Genomic DNA, 27,797 nt, shown 5'->3' on the forward strand with positions numbered 1-27,797 from the left:
TGCAAAATACTCAGTGCACACAACTTAAAAGAGAAAAGATTTACAGTATTTGGGCTCATGGTTTTGGAGTGTTTAGTCCGTAGTTGTGTGGCTGCAAAGCAGAAGCATGGGAGAGGAGTGTGGTGGAGCAAAGCTACTTAGTTCGTGTTAACTGGGAAGCAGAATAAGAGAACAGCACCAGTGAGAGAAATATCCTCCAAAGACATACCTCAGGTGAGCCACCTCCTAACAGCACATTCAGCTGTGAACATCAGTGGGTTAATCCAGCTATGAGTACAGCACCCCATGATCCAATCACCTTTCTATGAGTTACATAATCCAGTCAGATTGACAGTTAAGCTTAATTATCACATTACTGTACTGACTACCATAGGCAGTTATCACAGTTGGTAAGTATCTGTGTTCTGAAACGTAGAAAAGGCACAGCGAAAATACTAGGTGATAGAAATTCTTAAGCTTCATTACAGTCGTAGGATCCACTCTCATATATGTGGTCCATTGATGATCAAAGTGTCATTATGCAGCGTGTGCCCGTACTGCGTATAGTTTCTTGGGAGAGAAATGAGAAAAAAATTTAAAGGTTGTTTCAAATTCCAGAAGTTGCCTGATAAACTAATGAATACAACTTTCACAAACTGAAGGAAACAGTTTCCCTCCCAGGTCAAAGCCGATGGATTTGTCCCTGTGAGCGAGAGGTGGCCCTTGGTTCCATGGCTTCTGATTTGCAGATTAAGCTCCTGTTTGATACTGTTGGCTGCCATGGTGAGCTCTGCTCATTTCATACTATTTTTCCTCATTGTAATTATGACAATGCTGATTCTTTTCTTACCAAATATTCTTGAGAAATGTTATGTTCAGTGTCTCTAGCTTTCCAATTTCTGCGTCTCTTAAGCGGTATCTCTGGATCATCTCGATGTAGAAAGCCCCGTGCTGTCACTTCAGAATCAGAATGTTGCAAATGCTAAGTTCACTTCAGCCAGATTCCACATTTGCCTTGAGTCCTTGCCTCTCTGACTCCTCCCGTCTTTGCCGTTTCTCTCCTTATTTGTCCATTTGGTGATGCTTTGTGGATTTTCTGTGCTGTCTGACCTTGCTCTTAGTCGGCCATACCTTATAACTGGGTGCTCCGGGCTCTCTCTGTCTTACTTTCCGAGGCTGCATGGCACTCCCACGGGCCGCTGTGCCACTTGCTTCTGTAGCTACAGCAGATCGTCCCTCTTTCCCAGACCTGCTGCCTCACAGAACAGCTTCCCTCTTCTGCGTACCATTAGACAGCTCCCCAGTGTCTTTTTCTTCCCAGTGACTGAGTGTTCCTTCTGCATCATTTCTCCCCATCTGCCGTGGTCTGGCTGCATGCTGACTTGCTCAGTGCCTGTTTCTGATGCTACCCACAAGCTCTGAGGGGGCAGGGGCTGTACTTTAGGTTGTTCATCGCTCTCCCCAGCTTCCAACAGGGGCCTGTCACATAGTAGGTGTGCAATAAACGATTGATGAATGGGTAAACAAATGCACAGGCTTTTTTAAAAATACTGATACGCTCCCTGATTATTTCCTATTCTTCACACGCTGCATATGTTGCTTTACTAAATCCTCTTAGAACATAAGCTGCATGAGATCTTTGTTTTGCTTAGTGTGATACACTTGCTCCCAAGTACCGAGCATGGTGCTTGTCAAGAAAGTCATGTCTTCATGTGTCTATGACGGGGCCATATTCCATCTGTAGTGCTATGTTACAGAAATGTTTCTAAGTGGTTTTAAAATTTTTTTTTATTTTAAAGAGATAAAACTCAAAACAAGATAATAGGAGAGTAACAATTGTTAATACATTGTGTATTGTTATCTTTAAATTTTATTCACAGTAAAAGATATAGGTATTTAATTGTCCAAACAATATTAGTACAAACCTTTCTTTTCAATGTACTAAGAGAAATTAGTAGTATAACTGTCTTGACTATCTTGTGTGTGTATGTGTATATATATATATATATATTTACTTATTTATTTATTTTGCTTTTCCCTTCCTCTTTCCTTTCTCTCATCCCAGTTTCTCTTTTCTTCTCTATGTTTTACAATATCTATTGTACATTTTGGATCTTACTTACTTTTTCAGCTGCTCACACTAGGGAAACAATGCAGTGTTTGCACATGTGCGTCTGACTTATTTCACTTATAAGTATGGTCTCAAGTTGCATCCATTTACCTATAAAAGTCTCCAGTTTATCCTTCTTTATGGCTGAGTAGTATTCCATTATAAAAAAAGACCACATCTTGTTTATCCCTTCCTCAGTTGATGGGCATTTGGACTGTTTCTAAGATTTAGCTATTAGAAATTCTGCTGCTCTAAACATAGGTGCACATATATCACTGTGGTACAATGTTTTTAATTCTTCTGGGGAGATGGTTCTGAGTGTTTTGCATGCAGTCATTTTTTTCATCTTTACGTTGACCTTGCAAGAGTGGGTGGGTACTTTTAGTGTAAGAAATCAAGATATTGAGATGTTAAGTTGTTGTTCATTGTCACATAGCTGCTAAACGTTGGAGCTGGGTATCCAACCCAGGGTTTCTGCATCTATGCTCTTAACCACTGAGTGCTGTGCTACAGTATCTCGTAATGTTTATGTCCCCCCTAAATACATCACTAAAGGCCTGTACTTGTATTGCATACTGTGTAGGGATTCTCAACAGATGCAGGTGTAATATTTGTTCTCACAAGGTTTAAAAAGCCAGAAGTGGCTCAGGGTAGGACCGAGTATGTGAATGGCAGGGACAAGAGCTTGGGCTGTAGTAGTCCCACCCTGGGCTTCTGATGCTGGTGCTAGGCTGAGGGACCCCCGCTCCAGCGCCCACATTCTCTGTGTGGTCTGGGATTTGGGTAGCAGACAGACACTGATTACATTTTATTTATTTACTAGTATCAGTACCTGCTTGTACATAATGTTTACATTCCTTGTGTGGAGTTCTTACATATATGTAACAAATCTTAATGTCTTTTTAAATCACCCCCCCTTTTCCTCTCCCCTTGCATCTCTCGGTCCCCTTCCCGCTTGAGGAAGATCTGTCTTTCTGCTTCTTACTATCTTTTATTTTGCTCTTTATTTATAATTTGTGTTTCTCGTATAAAAGAAACCACATGATATTTCAGCTTGTGCAGGCACCGATTTAACGTGAACATTTCCCGAGGATCATGAGGGTGTTTGCGCCTCACCGATCTCTAACACGGCCCTGCCCCTTCCTTCTGTAGACAATGGCGGCAGCCACATGTTGCACTCCAGGACAGAGACGACCCCGTCACCCGCGAACAACACTGGGAACGGACACCCGGAGTACATCGCGTATGCGCTTGTCCCAGTGTTCTTCATCATGGGTCTCTTTGGCGTCCTCATCTGTCACCTGCTTAAGAAGAAAGGCTATCGCTGTACCACAGAGGCTGAGCAAGATATCGAACAGGAAAAGGCTGAAAAGATAGGTAAGTAACCTGCATTGTTTTTATTGGTGGGATGGGGGTAGGGAAACAGTTTTTAAATGAGAAGCCGTACATGTATACTTCCTGTCTCTATGAGGCGCATGGAGCCATGTAAACAGCAGTCCGGTGTGGAAGTGGTCCTTTCCCAGCAATCACACCTAGAGTTTGAAACCCTGCTTTCTTGGCTGCCTCATAGGGATTTTCCCGCGCTAGTCGTGTAGCCTGGGGCAACTTACATGTGCTCCGAATCTCTGCTGGGTATAATTCAGCTGAAATTTATTTCTACCTCATGTAATTGGCATTTTAATTTTCTTTGAATGAGGAGGATAATCTCCACTTTGTAGGATGGCTGTGCAGTTTAGAGAGAAGATTCATTAGTGGTTGGCACGCTCGGTAGGGTCTCTCGGTACACATGAGTCCTTACTGTTATGATTGAATCTGATTCTAATACAAGTGGTAGGAAACTAAACAAGTCTCATCATTTCTGCACATTACTTTTGCATTCTGTGGTGTTACATTGTTGTTCTGTCTTGAGTCTGCGTGATTGAAATGTATGTTTATAAAGTAAATGATTGCGGGAACAGTGCAGTAAAGTATGGCAGGAACGAGGGCCTTCTATGAGCAGGAGGGTCCCCTCCTTTCCTCCACCTGGGGTTTTAGGGAGTGTTTGGATAAATCAGAGCCATGAATCCTGTTTTCCTGTCATTTCTTTCCGGTCGTCTTTCCGGGAGGTTGGAAAAACCTCGGGAAAACTTGGGCCTTGAGTATTAGTGGGTAACTCTTCATGTCCTGTTAGCCCCATACAGGCAGTCTTTGCAGAGAGGTGACATTTGGAGTAGGTCACCCACTGAGCAGAACCGTGGGGCGACAGGGAGGAGGTTCCTCATTCCTTGCCAGCTTGCCGGACTGTTTGTCTTTTCCGCCCCCACTGACCTTTGAGGCTGAGGCAGAGCACAGGGGCAGGCTGAGTCATGTGTAAGCTTATGACCAAACCAAAGCTGAGTGTTTGTCAACAGAAAGCGGGGCCTGCCCCTCTGCTCCTTCACTGATGTTTGGATTGGCCATCAGCTTCCAGGCTGTCCTTCTAAACGTGTGCGTTCACGTTGGACAATAGCCAACCTTGGGATGGAGAGGACACTTTCCCAGATAAATGGGTGGCTCCTGCACACCTTGCTTGTTCTTGGTAAATCAGGGTAGAGGTTTCCACCGTCCCCCTTCTTGGTATATTGAAACAAATTATTCAGCTTGGTTTCTGAATGGAGCCTTCATATTTTTTCAAAGACTATCATATTATATTGCTGGTACAGAGTCACCCAGATTAAACTGAGTTTGTGGACAGATAGCCAGGGTCAAAATTTAGATAATTGGGAAGTATATTCAAAAAGATAAAGAGAATTTTACAAATAAGAGTGAATATCTAACTTAAAAAATAAATCAGTACTCTGAAGTTTGTGCAGTAAGCTAGAATTAAAAGCTAAGGAAATTTGCTTCTTGTATTAGCTTTCTTCTTTGCATTTCCTCTAAGGTTGTAAGGAAATGATGTGAAAAATAATAGCAGCCCGGAGTATGTGAACACATCTCTATACTGTTGTAGAAAATGGGTGGATATTTGACCTTGAGAAGAGCTTAATAGACAACTCTGTTACTTTCTTTTTATGTTTGCTATGCCAAAAAGTCAACAACGTGACACTAGAAAGTTCGGGTCTGAAGGCAGAAAGCTAGAATCTCTGCACCACCCATGACCACCAGAGCTTTCTGGAAGCTGTTCCGTGAGGTCTTGGGCACTGAGATTGAATTTCAATATCTAGTTGACTTCCTGCCTGTGAGTGGCCAAGTGTGACCTGTTCCCCCATCCTCTTTTCTCTTTCAGAGCTGAATGACAGCATTAACGAAAATAGTGACACCGTTGGGCAGATTGTCCACTACATCATGAAAAATGAAGGTATGGATATTTTAGTGCTTTAGAGCAATTCAGTATTGTTTTATTGTAAACCTGCTCTGAAGAGTCAGGATTAGCATAGGCTCTCATGGATTTTACCTAAACTCACTAATTCCTAGGCTTCCCACCTTATCCTGCCACGAGGAATTCACACCAGTGCATTTATGAGTACCAGTTGGTCTCAGTGTTGTGGAGATGCTGATGGCTTCTGTTCAAATCCTGGTCTCCCTGCTTCCAAACTGTGTGCAGTTGGGAAGGTCACATTATTCTATGAAGCCTCAGTTTCCTCCTGTGAAACGAGAGTCCTAAGAATATTTACCTCCTAACACTGTTGGAAAATAACACATGAGATGCTCAGTATAAAAATAAGCAGTCAAATATTGTCTGTTACTTTTTTGTGCTTAAAAAATTGTGGTAAAGTGCACATAGAAGTTGCTATTGTAACTGTTTTCAAGCATGGAATTCAGTGGTACTGAGCTCCTCCACAATGTGGCGTAAACATCGCCACAGATAGTTCCAGAACCTTCCCAAACTGTAACCTGTTTGCATGAAGCGCTCACTCCCTACCCCTTCTCCCCCGCCCCCGACAACCACTCCTCCGCTTCCTGTGTCTGTAGATTTGTCTATTCTGTTTCTGTGTTATCTGTTCTTAAGAGTGAAAATGTTTAAAAAGCCTATCCCTTAAAGAATACGTGTCTTTTCCCTGTGAAAGGTAGTCTAACCTTTCATCTTCTTCAATGGAAGCTTCATTTAATTTTAATTAGCTAAATGATGGTCATAGTTCTGACCACTGGTATCTAAAGAACATACTTCCCTGTTTCCAGTCGCTGTTACTAAGTGCCACACATGCCGCTTGGGAAGAACAGAGGCTTATGCGGCTCACGGCTCTGGATGCTGGTGGTCTAAGAGCCTGTTGTCCGCATCTCCGTCTGGTCAGGGCTTTCTCACTGTATCATGACATGCCAGAGGGCCTCACATGGCAGTCAGAGCAGTTGTGTCTGAGAGAGCTCGCTTTCTGACAAAGTCACTCCCTCAGTAACCCATTAATCCATAATGGATGAATCCATTCTGTGTGCAGAGCCCTCATGCCTCAGTCGGCTCCCCAAGGCACCACCTCCAAATACCATATACATAGAACTTTGGAGATTAAGTTCTGACACATGAATTCTGGGGGACCCACCCAAACCAGAGCAGATTCTATGTCCTGAGTAGCTTCTGAGTTGTGGAGAATCCTTGTCACACACTTAATAGCTGTGGATTCTTATGCTTTGAGGTTTTTTTTTTTTCTTAAGACAGGATTTCACTATGCAGTTCAGGCTGGCCTTGAACTCACTTTTTAGCCCAGCCTGCCCTTGAGCTCAGGGCAATCCTCCTGCCTCAGCCTTGTGAGTATGGGGATTACAGGTGTGTGCCATTACACCTGGCCTACTTTCAGTCCTTGTGACAGTTTAAAAGAAAATGTTTTCCCTGGGCTGTCTTCTAATTGGCACTGTGTGACTCATGCGGCTTGCACTGATAGCTCAGAGCCATTTGTCTAAGGGATTAAATCCCTATATATTGAGTAAATACGTGCTTTTCTGCCTGCACCCTTCCCTGTGCAGGTGCCCCCACCCCTGTCTGGCCCAGACTGTTTCTCAGTGTGTTCAGCTCTTGTCTGTTTTACACTTGGAGGACCAGCAATTTCAAATGCTTCAGCATAATTTCCAGTGCTGCTTTTAGAGTGTGCTTTATGTGCTTGATGTAATAACACTCTGAGTGTGTTAGTGTGCTTTATGTGTGTGATCTCATGGAATCCGCAAACCATCACAGAGTTGATACTGTTATACCCATGTTACAGCTGAACAAAGGGTTTCCAAGGGGTTAAATTCACACAGGTAGTGAGCAGCCCATCTCTTTTTGTCTACTTATACCTATTGTGTCCCTGTAAGCCACAGTGTTCCCTGTCCTCTTTTAATTTGCAGCTTTTAATTTCTGCAGTCTGTGGAGATCAGGTAGCCAAACTGTATTCATGGTGGTGCTGTTTTTAAATGTATTTTTAAAAATGTTATCAGTACATGTTATAGTACATAATTATTAAATTTGTCATGGAGAATTGGTACATGTATGTAACACATCTTAATTATTTTTATTTCCTCTCGCCCCTCTTGTTTACAGTTCAAACACATGTCTTTAATTTTGGAAATCAATTTTAGTTCGCGCAAACAGCTGTTGGAGGTTGGATCTATTAGCTGACCTGCTGGGCAAACACGCGCTGTTTTCCTACACCCTCACACCTCGCTTTTGACACAAACTATGTGGGCTTTTTCCACACTAAGCAATTCTCCAGCTCTCCAAACAGCAGCTGGGTGTCCTGCAATTTAACTCATTACTAACTCCTTGTGCCTGGGAGTTGGCGTGCGATCCCTTGGTTAAGGGCTCAGTCCCACAAGACCGTCCGTGCTTTAGATGCCAGTCGCCTCTGGTACTTGTGACCTATGAGATATAAATCATGCAGCTTCCATAGCCTCCTCCTTAGGTTTGGAAATTTGCTAGAATGTTTTCCAGAACTCAGGGAAACATTTTATTACACTTGGTGCATTACAGGGAATGTAGCTCAGGAACCACCAGATGGGAGAGATATGTAGGACAAGGTACTGGGGTGAGGAGTGGGAACACAGCTGGCACACCTCACCTCCGTTCCCCAGTGTGGGTTCAGCAGCCCGGAAGCTCCTGGAATCTTGAGAGTTCCAAAGCTCTAATCCTCCAGAGTTTTTGATGACTGGCCCTACTCTCGCCCATCCCATCAGACTCAGGTATGATCAAACGCCTGCCTTAATGTGAATATCAAGACACTCCCATCCCTCAGGAAGTTCTGAGGTTTTCGAAGCTCTCTGATACACCTGCATGCTGACTGTTTTCCTCCCTCCACTGAGAGTTAGATTAATGCCAGTTCTATCTTTTAACTTGTGAGATGGAGCCAAACTGCATAGCTTTTGGGTCATCTGAGTTCTCTTGCATTATATGGAAGCTTGGAGAGTCCTGGGGAATGCATTCTCTGGCGGGACCTTAACCTGTCTGCAGTAGTAAAGACTGAGAGTACTGCAGTTATTCCTCAGGATGCTTGCTTATCCGCACTAGGCCAGACATCCCTCTGCGAAGTGCTTACCTTGACACTCTGTTTATACTGTGGCAGAGAGGACACCTTTACAACTAATAACACTGCGGGTGCTGTGATGGTTTGTACGCCTGCCCTTCTAACTGTATTCAGCTGTGTCAGTGGGTGGGGGCCTGGACATTGAAGGAGCAGGAAGGAGAGTGGCAGGGTTTAAAGCACCTGCTCTTGGGTGAGATGGACTGGAGATTGTGGCCAAGTCCTTCACTCTACTTCTGTGACCCTGGCCAGTTACCATCTTTAGGCCTCAGTTTCTTTATCTGTAGAATGGTGGTGATAATTCTTATGGTTAGGGTCATTGGAAGAGTCCAGGATGGTAAGGTCTGTAAAGCTTTTAGCTGGTATATAAATTTTAATGATGGCAGTATTAGTTACTGCTTGAGAAATGTGTGGGGTGTATGTGGAGAAGTTTGAGGAAATAGTGGTAGGAGACATAGCAGCCCAATTTTTTTTTTTGCTTGATTTTTACTTTTATGCATATTATCAAGAAGAAAGTCAGGACAAAAATAGAGGAAAAAACTGTAAACTAGAAAATTTCCTTTATTCTTTTGCCCTTTATCTGGCTCCGCCCATTCTGGAGACACCTAGAGAAGGAAGTACAGTTGACAGGATGTTGGCACGTGTCAGAAAACCATGTCTTGGCTTATTGGAATTATGAGTAATATGCAAGGAGCCGAGAGACAGCTGGCTGTCTGTATCCATGAATTCAACCCAAAATCAAAAGTTTTCCAAAAAATTGCATCTCTATTGAACATGTGCATACTTTTTTCTTGTCATTTTTCCCTAAACAACACAGTGTAATTGCTGTTTATAACATTTACATTACATTCAGTAAGATAAGTAATCTAGAGGTGATTTAAAGTATGCAGAAGGATGTACTGGGTTATATGTATGCAAATACTATTTACATAAAGGACTTGAGCTTTTGTGATCTTTGGGAGGCCCTGGAACCATTCTTCTGTGGATACGATAGGCAGCTCTTTATTCAATAGAACTTACTGTTCTTTTCCTATAATTTTATAACTAAATGAAAGCATATGTTTAAGTCCTAATAGTGGTGTCATGTTAAAGATCTTATTACAAGAAGATAGAAATGTTCCCAGGGGACACATTACTGAAGTTTACCCCCTGGTGTAGACTAGGAAGTTAGCCCAGAGGTGGGATATGCGTGTTTGTGCACATATGTGTGTCAGTCCCACATGCCCACCCTCCTCAGACAGTTTGGGTGTGAATGGTATTTGCACAGAAACTGGAGTTTACTCTTAGAAACTTCACTCAGCACAAATGAGCTATTTGCTAATTATTTCTAGGAGACAGGTGAGTCACACGAATTCACGAAATCATGAGAAACACAAGTGTACAAGAAAGAAGCTTGAGTAATGACTATACTATATTTCATATTCCTGGTATCACTTTATAATTTGGTGTTTCATTTTCTAGGCATTCATCATTTTATAGGTGATTAATTTTCTCAGGGAACTATTTAAACTTTCGTTTTTAAGAAGCTCATTATTATAAATGCTGTCTTTGGTATCTATTTCATATCCTGTGCTTTTTTTCTGTTTATAGTTTGGCATTTAGTAAGTGTAAGCTGGAAAATAATTGTATATTTTGTATACAATAAGATACAAAATTGTAGATGGGACTATATATCTGTATTAGTCATTTTTCTGTTACTATATTGAACTACCTGAAGCTGGGAGTTTTATAAAGAGAAGAAGTTGGTTTAGTTCATAGTTTGGGAGTCTGTAGGTCTGAAGTCAGGCAGCTTCATTGATTTGGCTCTGGTGATAGCCCAGATGACTAGGTCACCTCACAGTGGGTGATATCACGGGAGAAGCATGTGCCTAAGGGAAGTCAGACAGCAAGTCATGAGTTGAATTTTTTGTTTTTATGTTTTGGTGCTGGGAATGGGTCCAAGAGCCTCAGCATGTTAAGCAGGTTGTCTGTCTGTTCCTGTACTACATCTCCAGCCCTCTTTTGTGACAGTGTTCTTTTGAGAACCAACCAGCATACTGTGAGAACTGTATCAATTTTTTGTTGTTGGCTTTTTAATTAATTTAATCTAATTTAATTTTATTTTTTGAGACAGGGTCTCACTATGTAGTCCAGGCTGACCTTGAACTCACTGTGTAGCTATGGCTTGTCTCGAATGTACAACAATCCTCCTTCACAGCCTCCCGAGTGCTCGGATTACAGGCATGTACCACCACCCCTAGCTGAGAACTCATCAGTTTCTTCTGAGGGCAGTGCTACCAACGACCCAACCACCTTCTGCTAGGCCCCGCCCACCTCTTAAAGGTCCCACCACCTCCCACATTGCCACACTCAGGATAGTCTTTCAACACGTGAATCTTTGGGGGAGATAAATCACATCCATACTACAGCAACATTTGAACCCTTTACCTGAAAGAAAAATTATTTTCCTGGATCCACTCTATTAGTCAGAAGGGAAAACGACTGCATCATCTTTGTGTATGGGGAGAGATACTGTGGGTCCATGGTTGGTACTTTTGTAATGACAAGAACCTTGTTTTAAGTCAAAACTTGTGTTTGGAAATGAATTTTGACATCCTCGCGGAAGCTTATGAAAGGCAAAGAAAATGTTCCTTTTAGCAAAGAATGGTATGCTGTGTTAACCTTTCCTTCCTTCTTCCCTCCTTCCCTCCATTCCTTCCTTTCTTTTTGAAGTACTGAGGAGTGAACCCTGGGCCTTCTCACCAAGCTACATCCCCATCCCTTTTTAAATGGTTCTAAAATTTTGAGATAAGGTCTCACTAGGTTACTTAGTTACCTATGTGGGACTGGAACTTGCAGTTCTGCTTCAGCCTCCAAAGTGCTGCAGTTACAGGTGTGTACCATCGTGCCCTGCGAATATTTCTTATTAAAAATAATTCATATATTGGGCTGGGGATTTAGCTCAGCGGCACAAGCACCTGGCTGGCAAGTGCAAGGTCCTGAGTTTGATTCCTGGTACCAAAAAAAAAAAAAAAGAGCTTTCCTTAAAAATAATTCATACATTCTCAAGGGCATGCCCCTCAAGAGGATGCAGATTGGATAATGAGAGAGCCAAAAAAATTCTTAGTCTCTTACAACACAGATGTGCACCTAGAACAGAAAAGGACAGATAATGTACCTTTTGCATGATCCTTTCACAACTGGCTGAGAAGGGGAAAATGTGGAAAAAGGTTCCTGGGTGGGGCTAGGAGGAAACCAGGCCGAGAAGCACTGTGTGTAAACCCTTGCGGCTCACCTCTCACACAGAGGTGTTGGAGCTGGAGTTGATTGTCCTCCTCTGGGGCTGTCATCTGAATGTTAAATGGTGGTGGCTGCTAACAGGAAAATAGTGATTTTTGTTTTTTGTTTTTTTATTCTTTTCTCTCTAGAAAATTGGTTGTGGTCAGTCTTGAGAACGTGCTTTAAAGATCAATGGAAAAGATTAGCAGTCAGTAATAGTAATTGGCCTTGCCAGGGAAAGAGCCAGGAGCAGCTGAGCAAGCCTTTATGTACTTGAGGGCGTGGCTGCCCCACGGAGGTGCGGGAAGAAGGGGTGTGGGTGTGGGCAGGGGACCCAAGAAGTTTGGATTCAGTGTACATTTGTTGTGGCCTACCTTCCCCTTCTCCCATGCATTTGTAGTTAAAATTTAAAAAAAAAACATTTGAAGCTAATTTAATTCATCCGATATTACGTAACTTACGTGTTGTGATCAACACTTGAAATTCTCTGTCATCTGTCCAGACTTCAGGGCCTGAATTGTCCCGAATCAGAGCTCAGCCAGCTTGCCCACCTCTCTCCCTTACCCCAGGCCCCAGGACCTCATCCAGGAACTGAAGGAGTTAAGTAGACTGTGTGCTGTTTCCGGCAGCTTTCCTGATACGATAGTGCTGTGACTACCCATTCACCCCATGTTAAGTCTTTCATTTCCTTTTATTCCTCAGCAAATGTGGATGTTTTGAAGGCAATGGTAGCCGACAACAGCCTGGTTGATGCTGAAAGGTGAGTGCCCCTCCCGCAAAGCGGGACATGTTTGCAGTTGTCTGTTGGGCCACGCTGTTTGAAATGGTGCTTGGCAGGAGTAGGCTTCCCAACTTCAGCTGCGTGGATAATGGGGGCCAGGCACCCCTTTGCTGCGGGTACTATCTTATCTGTGCATGGTGCCCCTGGCCTCGCTGCTCACCAGGTGTCAGAGCACTGCCCCTCTTTGCTCCCACAAAGTGTGACAGCCCCAGACGTCTGCACACTGGAGTGTTCCCGAAAGGTCTCTCCCCTGCTCAGAGCTGCTATGTTAGAGATCGGTGTCAGAGGGAGTAAGGCATGGAGGCCAAGAGCAGGAACAGCGCTCTGGCACTGGGAGGCTTTGTTCCTCCCACCTCGTTCCGACCACCGGTTCTTGGGCAAGTTAGCTGACCGTGCTGAGCTCCACTCCATCATCTATAAGGTGGAGGTGACCAAGTGTTGACATCATGAGCTTGCTAGAAGGAATGTGAAGTACTGGGGCACTGAAATACCCTTATGAGTATGGGATTAAATGAAGAATTGGTTTGGGCATACTTGGTACAATTTAATTCTGTATTTCTGGATTTAGGTTATGGTCACTGAGCACCATATTCTTTCATCATTGAGGATGACTGTATAGTTTGCATTTTTCTAATAAGGAGCATTTATTGAGTGTCTACTGAGTGCTGAGTACTATGCTATATGTGGCACTCACAGTCCCTTGCCTAGGAGTAGCTCAGTCTGGGAATGGAGGTGGGCACGCAAGGCCTCGCAGGAGATGGAGCCTGAGCGTGCCACAGGAGAAGCACAGCTGGGGAGTGCAGGCACTCTGGGGGGCCAGCAGAAGGTCGGGGAGGCTTATGAAAGTGGCATCATCTGAAGCAGGTGTTCCCGAGGCAGGGCTGCTTGTAGAAAGAAGAAAGTCCAGGAGAAAAGGGGCAGGAGCACAAGAATATAGGGCGCAGTGGTTGATCTGGGGTGGCCCGAGAATGTACTATGGCAGCAGCAAGAAGGCCAGGAAAGCCTGCTGGGACTGAGACACAGCAAGAGGTTGGGTCCTGTTCTGCTTCATGGTGGGCGTGCACATAGCACATTTTGAATATCAATGCATGAGATGTTGGGTTAGGTAGATGTTGGGTCCTTTGATCGCAGAGAGGTGAGCATGGGGTGTGATTCATAGACGGACACAGACTGTTTGCACACTCTACCCCTGACTGCAGACAGCTAGGGTGAAGACCGTACCAGCCTCCGGTGTTTTTGTCCCTGTCGTCTTTGGGTATCCTGTACTAGCTGTCATCAGGTTTTGTACACAGCTGATATTTGTTTTGTTTTTTTTTTTTTTTTTTTTTTGGTTCTTTTCCAGTACTGGGAATCGAACTCAGGACGTTGCGCTTGCCAGGCAGGCGCTGTGCTGCTGAGCTAAATCCCCAGCCCAACAGCTGATATTTGATAAATGCTTGTGGAATGACTGTAGTTAAAAGCATAAATGCAGCTTCCAACACATGGTATCAAGTTCCCACTGTTTTCTTCTGGGAAGGTCTTGCTGTGGCTTTTTATTTTAATAACATAGGGAACTACAGAGCACCAGGGAACTTTTAATTGGCTGAATGTGGAGACTGTCCCCTCACTCGTGGCCTGAACCTCTTTGAAATGTGTATGGGTCAGGCAGGTGGCGGCAGCCCAAAGCTGATGACTGCCATCGCTGGCCTTCCACATGCCTCTGGGGCTCTTGCTGAGTCTCAGGTATCGGGTTCTGTGACACAGCAGAGGCTGGCGATACCTGGTTAGTCCTGCCCTGTCTTGTTCTAATCCTTCCTCTTCTACGGGCCAGAGCCTGGACAAGTGCTTCTTGAAAGTAGCCAGTATCTGGCCTTTATACACCTGCTTTTTATATTTTGGCTCATCTGACCAAATGCCTTATCCATGATTAAAAGTGGTCTCCATTGTTTTGGAAGCACCATATAGTGTGGTAGGTAAGACTAGTTTCTGCAGTTCAGCTTCCCTAGGTTGGATCTTTTTTTTTTGTTTGTTTGTTTTGGTTTTTCTCCGGTACCGGGAACTGAACTCACGACCTTGAGCTTGCCAGGCCGGTGCTTTGCCGCTGAGCTAAATCCCCAGCCCCGCCTAAGTTGGATCTTGATTCACACTTATTGGCAAGTTACTTAGCTTCTCTAAGCTTCAGTGCCCTCATTTTTATTTCTACTCTTTGTGGTCCTGGGGATCAAAGCCAGGGCCTTGCACATGCTAAGCAAGCGCTTGGCCACTGAGTTATATTCTCCACCCAGGCTCTTTTTTTCTGAAACAGGGTCTCACTGTATAGTTCAGGCTGCCCTTGAACTCACTGTGTGGCACAGGCTGGCCTCAAGCTAGTGACAATCCTCCTGTCTCAGCCTCCCGAGCGCTGGCATTATAGGCATACACTACCATATCTGACCCAGTCTTCCTTTTTCAAGTAAGGAAGTTATTCTTACATCATACGGTTTTATAAAGATTAATTGAATTAATGTAAAATTCTTGGAATGCTGTTAATTTTTATTACTGTTATCAACATCTGTTTTGAGCTTCACTTTTGATAACTTGACCTAAAGCTTTTTTCCTATGATGCAATAGTCAGATTGGATTGAATATTTTTACTATTGTAAATCATCTGACAATTCTGCTGGAATTTAATTTTTTTGTCTTCCAGGGCATAAATGTTCAGGGGATGATCGTGCTAGGGTCCTAGGCAGACACTGGGCTGTGTATGAGAAACTAGTAAGATTGCATGAGAAGGGAGATGCATGTTTTGGAAAGAAACCTAATTCTCCGAAGTCAGTATATTATCATTAGAAGCTATGGTTTATTTTTAGCCAATTAGTTGAATTCTAGAAGTGATAAATCACATTATTATTGTTTGAAATGAGCTGTCCCTGTGTGGTCCTGAGAGCTGAATGCTTGCATCTAAGATCAGTCCACAAAGCCCATTTGTACAATTTTTTCCCCCAATTTAATCCACTTCTTATATTACAGGGAGAGAATGCTCTGCCTAGGATCTCTTTCATGAAGCCCCTGCTACCTTTTCCTTTCTTCTTCCTCTCCACCATAGCCCCCTGACTCCCAGCACCCCTGGAAGCCCTCCTGTGAGTCCTGGGCCCTTGTCGCCAGGAGCCACCCCAGGGAAGCACGTCTGTGGCCACCATCTGCACACTGTGGGCGGAGCTGTCGAGCGGGATGTGTGTCAGCGGTGCAGGCACAAGCGGTGGCACTTCATAAAACCCACCAACAAGTCCAGAGAGGCCCGGCCACGACGCCAAGGGGAAGTCACTGTCCTCTCTGTCGGCAGGTAAGGTCCTTTAGGATGCTCCTGGTTTGCGTGGTTTGCTATGGTGTCCAGATTTGTGCCTAGCATTCAGTGTGGAGCCTGGCTCAGGTCAGACCTGTGGGCTTTTCGATTTTTTCTGAGCTGGACATTTTCAGTAACAGGAGACTCCTAAAAGGCAGCTCTTCTAGCTCAGGAGATGTTTTCATTAAGGGAAATGATTAATTACTTGTAACAGAGCTTAGAACCACAACTATGTACAGACGAGACCTTTCGTTTCATTTATGGAAACCCAAGCAGTGTAGCTGGCTCGTCACGAGATAGTCCTGGGAGTGGCGCAGGTCGCTGTGGCTCACAGTCCGCTCTGAGGATTAATCACTTGGCCACACTTAGCTGCTAGGCGTCCAGGAAATGCCACGTTGCCGTGCGCCAGGGAGAAGAGACTGGATGGATCCGGCACTCTGCAATCTCTGCCGCATCAGATGTGCGGCAGACTTCGGTGACTGCTTGCTGCAGTTTGCCTCCACTGTGCCCTCAGTCCTAACGTACCATTTCCTTGTGAACTGGGATCTTGCAGTTCGAGGGGCACATTACCCCGACGCGAAGCACCTCTGCAGCGCCTGCGGTTGGAGTTCTGAGCTCTTGCAGGAAGCTCGTTGCTGAGGCCACGTTTGGAAAGGCAGGCTGTGCATGCGGGGCACAGGGTGAGCACTGAGAAAAAGCTCTTAGCGCGGCACCTTCTTTTTCTACCCACAAACCTCTGGGCACAGGAGCCTGACTCCTGTGGCCGCCTCGTTTGAGTCCTGGCACCACTGCTCACAAATGTTAGCGGGCTCTGTGCCTCAGCTTCCCGCTGTATAAAGTGAGGGTGACAGTCACACCCACCCCATAGGTTTGCTCTGAAGACTCAGTGAAATGACTCCCGTAGAATTTTTAGGTCTGTTGGGGGCACTTACACACTCAGGTAATACCAGCTGTTACCATTTTAATTCAGTTGGGTTTCATCATGTTGTTGCACAAGCCACAAGAAAACTGAGGATTTGATCCAGCTATTCCTGTTCTGGGTATCTTTCCAGAAGAATTAAAAACATTGTACCACGGCGACATATGTGTACCCATGTTAATAGCACAGCATTTCTAATAGCTTGATCTTGGAAACAACCCAGATGCCCTGCAGCCAAGGAATGGATAAACAAGATGTAATCTTTTTATATAATGGAGTACTACTCAGCCATAAAGAAGGATAAGCTGGAGACTTTTATAGGAAAATGGGTGCAACTTGAGACCATACTCATAAGTGAAATAAATCAGATGCAAATGTGTAGACAGTGTATTGCCTCCCTAGTGTGAGAAACTGAAGGTAAATAAGATCCAAAATGTACAATAGATGTTGTAAAATGGGAAGAAACTTCAAAGGGAAAGAGAAACTGGTTTAGGGGAGTGGAAAAAAGGAGGAAGGGAAAAGCAAAAGGAAAAAAATGTATATATATATATATATATATATACAAAAGATATTTAAAATAATTACTAATTGCTCTCAGTTCATTGAAAAGATAGGTCTGTGCCAGAATTCTTTGGACAGGTACATGCTGATGTCTCGTACTCAGAATAACTAAAGATAACAATGCACAATGTATTAGCCATTGTTACCCTCCTGTCCTACTGTTTTGGAATTTTGTTTGTTTGTTTCTTGTTTTTTGTTTCTTTTTCTTTAAAATAAAAATTTAAAAAAAGAAAGAACTGCGGGCTCTTCCCACTTGCAGCGGCGCAGCACAGCTCATGGCCACAGTGCTGTGTGAAGAGGCAGAGTCATGGGAATTTCTGAAGGCAGATGAAGGAGAACCTGTAGCTGTTCGGACAGAGCACATTTTGTTTGCTTTGGAAAAAAAAAATCTGCTGAAATTTTCAACCTAGATTCAGCATGGCTTTTTAAAATGTCCCCACTCCAGCTCTCTTTTGTGGATACTGGGCCCTGGGAGCATTTAATGATTCCAGGCTGTTTTTCAGCATGAGTTGCTCAAGAGTCTTCCAGTCGGACGGAATAGTTCTGTGTTCACCCCTTTTCTCCTACTCTTTTGCTTTCTCTTCCTCATGCTTGCTGGTCTCATTTTGGACCAAGAGGAAGGGTTTTATTTTATGTCATTTTAAAGAAAATTCAGACCAGAACTAGAAAGAAAATACCTTTGGAAGGCTGTAAGGATTTAAGTATGATGCTGTGGATAATTACTCAATTCTTAAGGAAAATCTCTCCCTTCTTTAATTTTTTCCTGAATGTTTATTGAAAACTTTATCTTTAAAAAACAGACAGAAACAAACCCTCAAACCCTACTACCAGCTAGTACTGAAAGAATGCATTGTTGGGGCTGTCCTCTGTGTGTCGTGCACCCATGTATACACTGAGCTAAAACTATCTGACAGGTGTGTGTTTTCATGATTTAGGTATCTAGTGACTGTTTTGGTCATAACCAAAACAGTCTAGTTTGTTAACCAGTTATATTTTTCTCCATTCTTCTTTGGTTAAAGAAACTATTTTTAAAATCCATGTCATTATTAGAAACCACTGCCAAGCCTGTTTTATATCTGAATACCTGTATTTTCTGTTGTTTTTTTTGTTTTTTGTTTTTCTTCCAGTACCAGGAATCGAACTCACAACCTTGCACTTGCCAGGCAGGTGCTTTGCCGCTGAGCTAAATCCCCAGCCCCAATACCTGCATTTTCTAATGCACTTTCATACTCTATAAAATAGCCAGTGTAGTCTGTGATGTAGTTGAGTCAAAATGAGCTGGAGGAGTGGACAGGGACAGGGGGATCTGCTGGCCTGAAATGTCGCTCCTCTGGAATATGTTTTTCATTACTGTCCTAACTTTTGGCTGGGTTTGTTAGGGGTCCTCTAGGTGAATACTTTTGATTCACCCATAATTATTGTTTACCGGAAAAGCAAAGCCATCAGACTACTTCTTTTCCCTCCTCAGATTTAGAGTCACCAAAGTGGAACACAAGCCAAACCAGAAGGATCGGAGAAGTTTGATGTCTGTCACTGGGACTGAAAGTGTCAACGGGGAGGTGCCTGTGACTCCGGTGAAGAGAGACCGAAGCGGCACAGAGTAGCAGGTGAGCTGTGGTCTGGGCAGTTTCGGGTGGGGTGGGGTGGTGGGGAGAAGGTCCTGACAGCCTCCCGTGCTCAGTCTGTGCAGCGTGGGAATGACAAGCTTTGCTAGACGTGGTGAGGCTGAGGGGACCGAGTGATTACACGTGTGCTCTCACAGCAGCCACAGACTCAGCGCCGTCAGCGCCTTGGCTCGCAGGACCGTGAGCGTGGGGGTGCAGTGGTACAGCAGTTGGAGTGGTAGGGACCAGAGTGAGCTAGAGACCACGGGGCAAGAAATGAATGTGTCTTCTTATTTAAAAAGGGGGGAGGGGAATCTAGGCGTTTAAGAAGTGAAATCACAGATTGTTAAATGTTGGCAGCTTACTCCGTGTTCTGTAAAAGCCATCTTTCCGGCTGAATCACATGTATTCTTGTCATCATTTCTAGGTAAACTGTGACTTGAAAAAGGCAGGAGCAAGTGAACCAATGCTTCTTCCTTTGAATTGGAAACCAGTTTTCTTTGCTGTGTTACATCAAGGAAAATATCCTCAATAGCAACATTACCCTGAGATACCTTCAGTGGGAACATTACTCTTTCCACCACATATTTTGGAGCAATTAAAAAGCAAGATGAATGCTTCTTGGTTAGGCAAATTTAGTTTCGGAAGATACTGCTTTAATAGAGCAAAGAATACCTATGGTAACTTGATACTGGCTTAGCTTTCATCTTACTCTTTCCTTTCTGTTCCGGTTGAGTTGCATTTACCCTTTTTATGCTTATTATACGTAAAAGGGCAAAGGAGTACACCTGCTCTAAAAGTTCGAGGGAAGCCATTTGGTCCTGCACTTGACAGAAGAGTTTATTTGAATCAGGTGGAGGGGTGGTCAGGCCTGGCCTTGAAGGTACAGGAAAGTTACAGAAGTTGAACATGAGCCCTGTAGTCAGTCCGACAGGTTTAAATCCCACTTTGCTACTCGCTAGCATGGGACTCAGGCAAGATACACCGGCTTGTTATGCCTCACTGGTAAATGCAGAGAATGCTGCCTCGGAGTGGCTGTGAGATTTTGGTGGGGTGACAGGGGACGCCAGGCCTGGCAGCTTGGAAGTGCTCTGTCCGTGTCAGCGCTCTGCTTGTTGTGTGTCAGTCCCCTTGGTCAGTGGAGGGGATGAAGGGTGTTTTGGTTGAAGCTTCTCTAATGATCTGCCAGGCTTAGAGGGGCTGAAGAAGTTCTGGAAGCAAACTGAGGGAGTTCTGTTCCTGAATTCGCTGGGAGCTTCTTAGTGCCAGCTTTTACAGGCTTGCTTTGGGGCGATCTGGTCCTTTCTCCTAGTTTAAGAGGCGCCTCGGGGCTGTCTGTAAAGAGGAGAAGCAGTGTGCAAAAGTCCGTTTTAGGTCTCTGGGCCAGATCCTGGTAACCTTGGCAGGAGGGCCAAGAGGCATGTAGCAAAAAAGGAAGAGGGTGATGAAGTGAACAATAAAGGAAAGTTGGATGAAATCAGTATTCTAGACTTCTAGACTTTGTGTTGATGTATATCTCAGATGTTGTCATTATAAACATCCCCTCATGGGGTTGATACGGTCATCCCACTTTTACAGATGAGGATAGTGATACGTGGAAAGGGTAAGGTATATAGCTGGAAAGAAGAGTCAGGATTTGAACCTGGGTCTCTAACTCCAAGATCAAACACACCCGCATTTCCTTCAACCTACAGCGCCTATGAAGTGGGAGCCTTGATGGTCTCAACTTCATGGTTTAATATTGTAGCCACTCCTCATCTGTGGCTACTTAAAATTAAATAAAACTGAAAAATTCACTTCATACTTGCACTTAGTCACATTCCAAGTATTTAGATGGCTAAGATGTACCATTGGATATTGCTAATATAGATCATTTCTTTCATCACAGGAAGTTTTATTGAGCAGAGGAAGCAATAACTTGGATGTTAGAGTTGGACTGCTGGGTGACAGTGGTAAGCTAGGAAAAAGCATTCTACTTGAAGTCAGGGAGCATTTGTCTGGGAAGAGAAGTGTCTATTCAAGTCTAAGAGGAGGAAGGCCAGCCAGGTTAGCTGCCAGGACAGTATGGCACGCTCGTCAGTGTGTGCGTGGATGGGTCATTACCTTGGCAGGGGGCTGCGAGATGGGGCAGGTTGTTTGTGTAAGAACCTGGCTCAGTCCTGCAGCAACTGCAAAGTGATCCTCTTGTCACACTCCCCCAGGTTAGAGCCTCGCCAAGATCCGGAAAGGTTAAACGAATTAGGATTTCTCACCTGGCTTTCTTGGCCCAAAATCTGTGTATTTGACCATGAAAATTTGATCTAATCATTTGGAGTCCCAACCATACAGGACCTGTTTACAATTTGATATTGTCTAAAGCACACTGTCATCCAGCGGGATTATATAAAAGAGGATTGGAGAACTTCACTGTTTGGAAATTGTACTGTGTGCCCTTACCCTGTACTCTCCTTGAATGTGAAATAAAGGTATTGAGTACACTGATTTAAGGCAAGTGCCTGGGATAGAGGTGGCGCTCCATAGAGGGCATTCATACTGCATTGTGCTGTCTGTCCATATCAGCAGTGCACACACTAGTCCTAGAAAGGACCTTCTCTGAGTGTCTAGCTTGCTGTAATTTTGAAATTAAAAATAACATTTGTCATTATGGGCAAACAGAGAGAATAATATGAATGCCCATGATCCATGATATAAATTAATTATTATACAGCTTTTGGGGTCCTCTGCACCTGGCATACTTTGAAAGGCTGTTCCATGTGTTAACTTATATAATCATATGACTGCAATAGGTAGATGCTAGTTAGTACCTCATTTTGCAGATGAGCATCAGAGTTTGAGCATCTTGTATAGAGGTACCAGGAATAAAGGGATGAGCTTAGAGTCAAACCCCAGCAGCTTGGTATCACAGGCTTCATTCATCTGGGTCAAGGAAAAGCAGGTAGCTGCTCAGGTTGAAACCTGCTGTGGTGATCACATGTGGTTCTTCCAATAGGGCCTAGACTCAGAAAAAAGGAGGAAAGGAATAGTCATTGGCATTTTTAGGAATTATATCTCCATTAAGGTTTTTCCTGCCAGTATGTCCCCTATAAGGACAAGTATATCTGGGATATGTAATGTGACTTGGTTTTTCAGCTGGAACAACTTGAAATTTTTCCTTCTGGATCAGAATCTGTAGTTCTGGGCCGAATCAGATTTGCCCTAGAATGTAGCTGATAAAGTAGTAAAGGGTTGTATGTGTCTTTTCATACAGTTGAATACAGTCTTTGTGGTAGTATTTTCTTCCTGTAAGATATTTTTGTTCAAATTTTTGGATTTTTTGTTAAGCTGTTTAACTGGGTTCCTTTGTTTTACTACAGATTCAAATATTTAAGTGCAAATGCAGATCCACTCGTGGCTTTCTTCCTTCCCTCCCCGATTCTCCCCTTCCCACCCATCCTTCCTCCTTTCTCATTGTTTTAACAGAAACTAGACGTGGTATAGTCAGTCCTCTGTATCCATAGGTTCCACAACCGTGGATTCCACTGTGGATTCAAAATATATTTTTAAAAGTGTGTTGGTCCTGAACATGGGCACATTTTTGGCTTTGTCATTGTTTCCTAAACAATACAGTGTAACAGCTACTTACTTGGTATTTATATTGCATTTTTTTATTGTAAGTAATCTAGAGATGATTTGAGGCTCACGGGAGGGTGTGTGTGTAAGGTTTATGGAAATACTGTGCCATTTTATATAAGGGACTTATATAAGCCACAGCTGTTCATATCCTTGGGGGTTTCCTGGAACCAGTCGTACCAAAGAGTGAGTATTTTAAATAACGTGTCAAGAAGACGGGGCAGGAGTTCTCTTTCCCTCTCTTTGGTTTGCTCTTTTAAAAACAATATCTGTTATTTGTCCTCTCCTCCCCTCATTCTTCTCACCCTGCTTCTTTGCTCTGAGGTTTTTTTTTGTGGTTAGATCTAACTTACACGCTGCCTGATTTATTTTGGCAATGCAGTTAAAATGGTTTCTTTTTTTTCCACAGAAAATGTGTTTTGATTTCTTCTTAGAAGAATAAGCTTTTGTTCTTCAAAGTTAAATAAATCGAATTGCTCTCAGTCTCCAAATGCCACTGCCTTGTCTTCATTGTCACTGGTCTTTTAAAATGATACTGCAGTAGGCATTCAATATTGCATGCCTCTGAAGTGTATGGTCCTTTTTTTCAGTTTTTTCATTGTTTTTTGCTGAAAACACTGCTTTGATAAGTGTTTGTCATATTGAACATGACAATATTTCAAACATTTTCACTTTCAATTTTCAATTTTTGCTCTATTTTAATTGGATTATTCAGATTTTTTTTTTTTGCTACTGAGTTAAGCTCCTTGTAAATTCTGGATTAACCGCTTGTCAGGCACGTGATTTGCATTGTTTTCCCTCATTTTGTAAGGTGTCTTCTCACTGTGTTGTCTCCTTTGCTGTGAGGCAGCTTTTCAGTTTGATATAAGCTCATTCATCTGGTTTTGCCTTTGTTGCCTGTACTCTTGGTGTCATATTTAAAATAATCCATGCCCAGACCAATGTCATGAAGATTTACCCTTGTTTTCCTCTAGTAGTCTTACAGTTAATTTTTTTTATTAAAACAAAAATTAACCAGTAGACAATTCTTTTTATTTTAAATGATTTTATTATTGAGCCTATTATTAATTTTTATTTTAGTAAAAGTTTTTTTTTCTTTTTTTTGTAGTAAAGTGCCTAGGTTTAATTTTAACTGTGCCACTTAAGTACCAATAATTTTAGGCAAGTTGGTTGTCCTTTGCAACCTTGGTGTCCTCCTCTCTAAGAGGGATTGTTGTTAAATGACATGATAGAGGTTTAGTTTTTAAATTGGTCCTTGACATCTGAATGTTCACTACTAGTAAAAATTTTCATGGCATGCTGGGTGGTATTATTTTTTTGGGCCATTTCTCAAGCATCAGCTTTTGGCACTGTGGAGCTCTTTTATACTTCCGAAGAATATAAATGCTTTGGATTCTCAGAATAAGTCTCGGAAATAAGTAGCATTTGCCAAATCCCTTAGGAATGTGGACCGCTTTCTTGTGTGTGTTAAGGAGACCTTGGAAATAACTGCTACCCTCTTCAACGAGGTGAAATCAAAATTAGGAAAAAGGTAATTGAAAGTTTTGCTGACTTAAGTTCTTTTCATCTCAGAGATCCGAAGTGGGGTAGATGAGAATGTCGTGCAGGCTGAAGGTTCCTGGGCCTCAGTGTGCCTGCTGTGCTGGGCTGTGCTGGGGGATAAGTGTGCTGTGTGCAAGACGTCCTTGGCCCCTCACCGTGGGCTTTCTTGACCATCCTTGTTTCTCCTCTACAGGAAAGGGCTCCCTTTCCCTCCTCTGTCATGTAGGTTTTTAGGGGGTATCCTCTGACTTTGCAGCTGTTTTCAGTTCTCTAATTTGATTTCTTTTTTCTTTTTCTTTTTGGTACTGGGAGTCGAACTCACAACCTCACACTTGCCAGGCAGGTGCTGTGATGCTGAGCTACATTCCCAGCTGATTTTCATCTTTTAATTCTCTAGGGAAGGAGGTGATGGTGGAGAAATGCCAAATATCAATAGTTTATTTTTTTCTTCCTAGCTCATATTTTTATTTTTTTCTGGGGAAAATATGAAGATGGGTGTCTTGGTTACTTTTCTCTCGTTGCTGAGACAAAATACCCGAAGCCCAAAATTAAGGGAGGAAAGGTTTATTTAGCTCACAGTTTGTGGAGGTTTCAGTCCGTAGTCAGCTGGCTCCAAGGCAGGGTGGCACAGCACAGGGGCAACAGTTTAAGGCAGCAGAAGACAGCAAAAGCAGCAAGAGCAAAAGGGGGAAAGCAAGCCTCTTTTCCTCCCCTATATTGTATATGGACTACCCCCAACACACACACCATCTCTGTGCCCTCTTCCACGAGCTGAGGATGTTTACAAAGTAAGAACCCTGGCCCCCTGCTGAATCACTTAGTTAAACTTCTAAACCTCTCAAGTTGACATAATGAACAATATCCTAGAGGTAAGGGCATGTCTTTTACACACCAGGATGTAAAACTGCAGTTACTTAGTTAAGCTTCTACACTTCAAGTTGACACAGTGTATCAACCATAACAGTGGGGTGCTGTGGATGGAACCCAGGGCCTTTTCCCTGAGCTACATTCCTCCTTTTAAATTTTTATTTTGAGACTTGGTCTCACTAGTTGCTAAATTGTCCATGCTGGGCTCTAACAAGATTTTTCCTGCTTCAGCCTCTTAGAGTGCTGGGATTACGGGTGAGTACCCCAATCTCTGGTTAGAAAATACATGGTTCAAAAAAAAAATCTCTTTTAAAAGTGGACTTTAAGTTATTTTGCCCAGGCTTTCCCTGAACTTCTGGGCACAAGTGATCCTCCTGCTTCATCTTCCTAAGCAGCTGGGCTTATCTGCACATACCACCCTGCCTATAAGTACATGTTTGTTAAAAAGCAGAAGGATCTCAGATTTGATGGAAGTCCCTTAATTTGATTCACTGGTCTACAAGAGGGACAGTGGAATAGAAGTGAGTAGCAAGAAGTTACAGCTAACATAGGTATAGATGTGGCCATCTGGCTCCATTTTTAGTTGCTTAACACATTTCTCCAGGTACAGTTGCATTTTATTTGATACCTTCAAGGTCCTGTGAAGAAGCCTTGTTTCTCTGACTGCAGAGGTGGATGTAGGCTGCATCTGTCCAGGGTGTGCTGTGTGAAAGGCAGGAAGGTAGAATCAGCCAAATGCAGTAAAAAGATGCGTGAGGGACAGGAATCAAAAACAGTTTTAGGACTTGTGGATAATAATAGTCCCATCTTTCAGTGAAGAGCTAGTCTCAGAGGGGTTGATGTTCCCCAGATTGCAGAACTCAGTTGTGACAGGTCTTGGGATCATGAGAAACGCACACTTTGGTGGTAACACACGCGGTGACCGTGTAGGGTGAGGGAGCTCCACTTTCCCTAGTGAGGAGGTAAGCACACACACCTTTCTGCACAGAACCCGGGGGCTCAGAGCTGTGGTCATTTCTGCTGGCTTTCACTGCAGGATGGCTGCCTCTGAGCACCTGTGGGATGTCTGATGCCATTTGGCTTTTAAAGCTCAGCCTGGGTCAGGTGCAGGTTTGTGTGCCATCCGGTCTTCACTCAGGAAGACTGAAGTCATAGACTTTAGATCACGCAGGAACTGTGACTGCTAGTTCAGTTCAATTCAGGTACTGTTGAATCTTTCAAATGTGTTTATTGAGCTCCTTCTATGTGCAAGGCACTTTGCCAGGCTTTGGGGAGGCAGCAGGATGTAAGGTGTATGGACAGACGGAGGCCATACTGTCACGGAGCTTCTATTGTAGTTTTGCAGTAGACTTTTCTCCACTCTGCCTCCTGGTGTCTGAGTTACAGGGTGAGCCCTTATGAGCTTCTTGTGTGGTTCAAGGTCATGCTCATAGTTAATGGCAGAGCTTGAACTCATTATTAGCCCAAACTGACCTTGAACTCGCAACCCTCCTACCTCACCTCAGCCTGCTGATTGCAGTAATGGGATAAGTTTTTAAAAAAAGTTTGAAAGACATATACACAATAAAGTATTCATGCAGCATACAAATCTTCAGTGTAAAAAATTTAAAAACAAAAGTAAATTTTCATCCCACCTGCACCCCTGCTACCAAAATTATCTCCTTGTCCTCTCCCCAAGAGGGGCTTATGGTTATGAGTTTCTCTGTATCCTGTCAGAGTTGTGCCATGCATATACAGGCTCAAGTAACATCACTGTGTATGTAAAACCCCTCGCTTTTGCCCTCCACAAGTGGGAGTGTACATTCCTACCACCTCCTTGCTTCTGTGGAAGTCAGTGACTTTTTGGTTCTTGGTTCTCTAGTTGAGTTTTTACTCTACCCACAGATGCTTGGGGTGGAACCACTTGCTACTATCATACTAACTTAGCCATGATGAGTGGAAACCCCGAACACATTATTATTTGTCTTTTGTTGTTGGGAGTAGCTCCTGTACATTTATGGCCATAATCTGGGAGTTTGTGGATTGGGAACCTAGAAATATACTTCACTGTCATCAGTGATAATGTGCTGTTTTTCTTCTACAGCTTTGTTCTATGCAAAGAATATACTGAAACATTTATCAGTGTTACCCTTGCCTTTGCCAGCCCTTTGAGAAGTAAAAGAGCACCTGCCGCATCTGCTCTTTGCTGCAGAGAATCTCTGCAGGAATGGAGGCTCACGAAGACTTTGGAAACTCTTAGGATGACCTTGAAGGGGCTCGGGGGAAACAGACAGTGAATGCTTTCGGAGACATTATTGCCTGAAACTAAAATAAAGATGGAATTAATAGTTAGAACCAGGATTTTTATTTTTCTTAATTCATACCTTGAGATTTTGAGCACTGCTGACATTAAGTACCTTAAGTAAAAAAGTGCACTCTGGTGTGTACCTATTAACCTGCACTGCCAAGACGCCAACCTATACAGGCAGAACGTCTGCCAGACTGTGGTGACATATTTTTAGCCATGGTGACCTCTGGGCATGTAGCAGCATTCTGTTCAGTAGGGACAGGGACAAGAAAGTCCTCTAAAAAGAAGTTTGATATTTAAAGTAATGAGTAGTAATACATACACATTACCCCAAGACTTCAGTGTTAATGTTGCTGTTATAATCTTAACTCTTTCCATCAACAACTTTCCCCATTTATTTTATTTAAAAGTGTCCTAGAAAATTAACAGTCCTGTGGTTCTAAGGCCTGTGTCTTTTAATGAGATCAGAATACTCTACCACTGAGCCATACCCCCAGCTCTATAGGTGTACTTTTGATCTTCTCAGTAGCTGGGCT

The 27,797-nt window shown here is 43.3% G+C and overlaps 1 protein-coding gene across 2 annotated transcripts in view; it reads left to right on the plus strand.

The window, feature by feature from the left end:
- The window catches only part of Rell1 (RELT-like 1), a 65,417-nt gene that overhangs the window by 32,217 nt on the left and 5,403 nt on the right, over positions 1 to 27,797 (plus strand). Inside the window, exons 2-7 of one of the 2 annotated variants that reach the window (XM_013518114.1) lie at positions 661 to 762; positions 3,242 to 3,466; positions 5,334 to 5,405; positions 12,493 to 12,550; positions 15,636 to 15,872; positions 18,821 to 18,959. In XM_013518114.1, coding sequence (XP_013373568.1) covers positions 661 to 762; positions 3,242 to 3,466; positions 5,334 to 5,405; positions 12,493 to 12,550; positions 15,636 to 15,872; positions 18,821 to 18,956 — 830 coding nt within the window. In that variant the 3' untranslated portion in view covers positions 18,957 to 18,959. The remainder of the gene's footprint in view (positions 1 to 660; positions 763 to 3,241; positions 3,467 to 5,333; positions 5,406 to 12,492; positions 12,551 to 15,635; positions 15,873 to 18,820; positions 18,960 to 27,797) is intronic. The other variant, XM_005392010.2, reaches the window with a different exon arrangement.

The sequence above is a fragment of the Chinchilla lanigera genome, unplaced genomic scaffold (genome assembly GCF_000276665.1).
Source record: "Chinchilla lanigera isolate Chin_1 unplaced genomic scaffold, ChiLan1.0 scaffold00042, whole genome shotgun sequence".
NCBI lineage: Eukaryota > Metazoa > Chordata > Mammalia > Rodentia > Chinchillidae > Chinchilla > Chinchilla lanigera.